This window comes from Pempheris klunzingeri, chromosome 3, assembly GCF_042242105.1.
Source record: "Pempheris klunzingeri isolate RE-2024b chromosome 3, fPemKlu1.hap1, whole genome shotgun sequence".
In the NCBI taxonomy this organism is placed as follows: Eukaryota; Metazoa; Chordata; class Actinopteri; order Acropomatiformes; family Pempheridae; genus Pempheris; species Pempheris klunzingeri.
This window is the reverse complement of record NC_092014.1, coordinates 12,199,423-12,204,234: the sequence shown is the minus strand read 5'-3', so window position 1 is coordinate 12,204,234 and position 4,812 is coordinate 12,199,423. Positions and strand designations below refer to the sequence as shown.

Genomic DNA, 4,812 nt, shown 5'->3' with positions numbered 1-4,812 from the left:
CATAAGTTCTTGGTTGATATAGCCTGTTGTGCAATGATTGCCTCAGTCCTAGAGCTTCCTAAGATGCATGACTTGTAATATATAGTGCAGAGCTACTGTCAGTGATGTGATTACCTGTAAATCCTTGCCGCTTACTATCCCCATGTGGACAGCTATACTGCAGGGTCGGGAATAGCAGAGGGTTTTACAGTATATGAATATGTTCAAATATAGTCATGAAAATCAAAAGAAACAGAAAATAAACTGAAAAAATTTAAGCCAATATTTTATTTGAATTTAATGTCAATATTGTTATTGGCAATATTTGTCCATTGAATTCTGTCTTTAATTATTTATTATATATCTATATATATATATATATATCTGTATCTATCTATCTATCTATCTATCTATCTATCTATCTATATATATATATATATACACACACATACATACAATGGCAGTACCTTTTGAAGATAAGTTCTGGGAGGCATTTCAGACAGTTTCTAGTGTGCCTTTTGCAGCTTTTAATCATCTGTGAGTCATTTAAGAAGCAAGTCCAGTGAGAAACATTTCTTTGTGATAAAGAATCTATGTGACTATTTAGAAAAGTGCTTTTTTTAAATACAGAAACTATAGTTTTATTTTTTCTCTTCCTCTGTAGGTTCCTCATCTTTTTTCTCCTCTTCTTTTTCCTCTTCTTCCTTTTTCTCTCCATCTCCTTCCCCCTCTTCCAATTTTTCATCTTCCTTTTTCTCCCCTTCGACCTCTTTCTCTTCCTTTTTCACCTCTTCTTCCTCGTCATCCTCATCTTCTACCTTCTCGCCTGTTAGATGCTCCAGATCTTTGATGCGGTATCTGAGAGCCTTATCAGAGCTCTTGGAATTTACGAGAATCTTCTTCAGCTTGAACTGCATCAGCTCCATTGCACTGTACAATTTGTTGACCTTCTCCTCCAGCTCCTTGGCCTCAGGCTTGATGTTAGCTGGGTCCAAGTCTATCAGACCATCTTTCATCAGGATCTGCCGGCCTTTATCCTCAAGCATGCCTTTAGCATCCGGATACTCTATCAGTGACTCCATCAGGTCATCCTTGGACAGGCAGAAGAGATCTGAGTATCCAATGCTGCGGATGTTGGCTGTACGCCGGTTGCCTGCTTTGCTGCCTTTGATATTAAGGATACTGATCTCACCAAAATAGCTGCCGCTTCCAAGCACAACAAACTGTGTGACACCATCATCAGCAACTACTGCCAGTTTTCCATCTTTGATAATGTACATCTCACGGCCAATGTCACCCTTTTTGCAGATATAGTCTCCAGGGCTGAACACCTGTGGCCGCAGTTTGAGCACAAGCTCAATCAGCAGGCCTGCCTCACAGTCTGCAAAAATACGAACTTTCTTCAGTGTGTCCATGTGGACTTGGATGGCAATCTCAGCCTTTAGCTTGTCTGGAAGATACCTCAGCACCTCTCTTTCATCCTGGGCCTTGCCGTTATTCCACAGATAATCAAACCACTTGATGACTCGCAACTCGAGATCCTTGCTGACTTTTCGGACCTATAAAGAAAAGAAAAACACAAACATTCAAAATATAATCAGAGCTGATTCTTGTTCCACCTTTTTGAGTGGTAAAAAGAGATGCATCTATACCTGCATGTACTGCTTGATGTTGTCGATCCGGGACTGAAACTGAGCTTGGGCAGCATTCATATTGGAGATCATGGTGGCAATGTTTCCTACAATAGTGGCAAAGATCAAGACCCCTACTAAAAAGTCACACACATGGAAGAGAAATTCAATGTCCAGGTCTGGTGGTGGAGTTTCTCCAATAGTAGTGAGGGTCAGTGTGGACCAGTAGAGACTAAATGAATACTTTCTCATGGGCTTTCCAAAGTCAGGCTGCTCTGGATCATCTAGGGCCGGGTAAACCCAGTCATCTGCACCAAAACCAATGGCTTTGGAGAAAGAGAAGTAGAAGCAGGCATTCCAGTGGATGATAATGAGGATGTACATGATCAAGTTTCCAATGCGGAAGATGTTGGGATAGTTGGTTTTAGTCTCGGTCCTTGTGAAGAACTCCATCATGCGGCCGATTCGCAGCAGCTTGTTGAGGCGTATTTCTGGGTAGTCCAGGCCGAAGTAGAGGTAGAGGAAGTCAGTGGGCAACATGGAGACAACATCGAGACGAAACTGGAAGCTGCTGGTGTAGCGATCCTGTAGCAGCTGCTTGTCTTTGATTAACAGTCCTTGCTCAAGGTAACCTGCATTCAAAGAGGTAGAAAGTTTATAGACACAATAAGTTCTTTTTTGATTACAGATGATCACTGTTCAAATGTAAATAGTCATCAGTAATGATTTAGGTATCTTATAGTGAAGGAATGTGGGGACATTAGTCTTTATTTTCTGTTAAACAGGTTCCCAAAAAACCCCAATTACATCCATTATGATTCAGATTTGTAAAACAAAGAAACACTAAGTCCAAGATGTATTTGTACATATTTTTTTGTTTTTTGGCATATTTGAGCAAAAATTTATTTTTAGGTTCAACGGAAGCTAATATGAGGCAGTGGAAGGACAATAACACAAAGAGGGAGTTTTGCACTAAAACATTGTAACCCTGTAAAATACCATTTTAATTTGTTTCTCTCAGATTTCTGAAACCTCAGATTAGCTTCAGCTGAGCTCTAAAAAGCGCGTATACACAGAACAAGGACTGTGGATTTTGTTCACACCGAAATCACAAGCAGCCGCCGACAATGTTGTCAGTGTACATGTGAGTATGTGAATGTTGTTGTTTTAAAACAGACATGGAAAAATTGTGAACCTATTCTTTAACAGATTTTGAAAACCTCTTTGCAGATTGGGAGGCTCAGGTCAGCGTTTCACCTGTTCTTGTCCTGAAAACCATATCAGCCACGTAGATTATGTCTGACGAGTAGTCCAGAAAGACCCAGTAAAGGAGGAAGTTATGCTGCAGCTCCTCAAAGCAAGCCCTGTTTTCAAGAGAGGAGGACCACCAACTATGAGTGTGTTATGCAAATGACTAATGTTATTATCCTATTATTGTCGTTCCTCATTGTTATCCTATTGTGCAACTGCTGCAGCCAATGTGTTACAAGTCTCAAATAACCATAGCTTTCATTCTTGCAGTGTATCCATATTAAATCAAAAAACTTGCCAACTACTTTTGAAAGTACAAGGCTATGTTTCTGCACAAAGTCAGAAAGTCAGATAAAACTGCTAAAATTGTTGAAAATGATTTGAAACACCTTCATGTGGACTACAATATTGATAGCGCTTACTGGAGCTGAGTGAAATCCTATGAACATCTGACCTGCAGAGAAATTGTATTGCTGAAAAAGAATCACTCATTCATAGAAGTCACCTGGCTATGATCATGGTCCAGTTGTACATGACAGGTATTGTGATGATGAACAGCCAGTTGTAATACAAATTCCCAGCAGGATTAATGACAAATAATTCTTTGGGCCTATGAAAAGAGAGAAATAAAGTGTAAATATAAATATCTGAAAATGTGTTTGAAATTGTGCCGCCATTAGCGCTCTAAATGATGCACTTACTTCTCTTTTTCCTTCTCTTTTTTTTCCCTTTCCTCTTTTTCCTTTGCCTCCTTTTCCGCTTTTTCTTTTGCTTCCTTTTCCTCTTTTTCCTTTGCCTCCTTTTCTGCATTTTCCTTCGCCTCCTTTTCCTTCTGTCTGTAAAGTGCATTAAAGAATATTGAGCAACATATATTCACTTAAAGCATTTGCTAAAAGGTTTGCAATACAATGTAATTCCTCTTTCTTCTCCTTTTTTGCTTTTTCTCCCTGGATTAGGATTAATTAATAAATGTAATGCCTTAATGAAATGACAGAAAAGCTACAAAGCTACAGCTACAAAAAGAGACTTCCCCTTATCTCTTTATGTCTGCATAATTGTACTTACTCTTCACTGTTATTATTGTTATTCATGTTGAGCAGATGATGACGATTTAATTGAGGTGCACTTCTGGAACAAACACAGCACATTACATGTTAAGTTAATTCAGTGACAAGTTATTTATTTCTCATTAATGTACAGAAAGCTTTAATTAGCAAATTTTGCTTACAGCTCATCCTTGTTGCTCTCTTTACTGCCCCTGGCAACTTGTGTTACAGTGTGAGGTGGCACATTGAGGTGAGAAGGGGCCATTGAAGTGGTCATGGTGGCAGATCTGCAGTTTACCCTGTAAAGATAAATCAATAAATAAATCTTCTCCTCACAGAAGAGAGCAAAAAGGAAAAACAACCTTTCTTACAGTGCATCAAATCATTAACACGGTCATTTAGCGGCAATACAAAATTAGCAAAATATTATATGCAGTGTTTTTATTTCTCCATATATGTATAGTATTGTATTTACATCAGGGGGAAACTTTTCATCCAATAACACCTACTGTAATATTCTCTTTATTAAGACATCTTGAATACTGATAAATAGTTTGTGTAACTTGTGCAATTGAGTGAAAAGCAAAGAGAGTTGTGTGAAATGAATCAGACTTTGTTAAAAGTTAAGTGAATGCATTTAAAGTTGTGATCACTAAATTTGTAGTCCCAAACCACAGTTACAGAATTGCATCAAATGAACTGAGAAAAACAATATAATGTGATGTTCAATCTGGTCACACAAACAGATGATACTTCAAAAAGTGTAGTGATGATGCATAATCCAGTTGGTTTCAAGTAACTTACCTTTTCCACTTGTTATTGTAATGTGAAGTCCATTTCCCCTTGATCCTTTAATAGTTTTTCAAGATCTAGAAATTGGCGACTCACAGCAGCAGTAGATTTAT

At 38.3% G+C, this 4,812-nt stretch overlaps 1 protein-coding gene across 1 annotated transcript; it reads right to left on the bottom strand.

Moving 5' to 3' along the window:
• Positions 1 to 620: 620 nt before the first annotated feature.
• On the bottom strand, positions 621 to 4,184 carry cnga1a (cyclic nucleotide gated channel subunit alpha 1a). Its single transcript, XM_070827917.1, has 7 exons — positions 4,090 to 4,184; positions 3,927 to 3,989; positions 3,563 to 3,697; positions 3,367 to 3,471; positions 2,868 to 2,974; positions 1,632 to 2,242; positions 621 to 1,538 (listed from the first exon to the last, which is right to left on the bottom strand). Exons 1-7 carry the CDS (start codon positions 4,182 to 4,184, stop codon positions 621 to 623), a joined length of 2,034 nt encoding a protein of 677 aa, XP_070684018.1.
• Between the last annotated feature and the right edge of the window lie 628 nt (positions 4,185 to 4,812).

What these genes read in the sequence shown, in the direction of transcription:
- cnga1a (XM_070827917.1), bottom strand. Translation starts at nt 4,184, where the DNA reads ATGACCACTTCAATGGCCCCTTCTCACCTCAATGTGCCACCTCACACT. An exon ending in GAGAGCAACAAGGATGAGCT is followed by an intron (nt 3,990 to 4,089) that starts GTAAGCAAAATT and finishes TGTTTGTTCCAG; the next exon opens with AAGTGCACCTCAATTAAATC. An exon ending in TGGACCATGATCATAGCCAG is followed by an intron (nt 2,975 to 3,366) that starts GTGACTTCTATG and finishes TCTTGAAAACAG; the next exon opens with GGCTTGCTTTGAGGAGCTGC.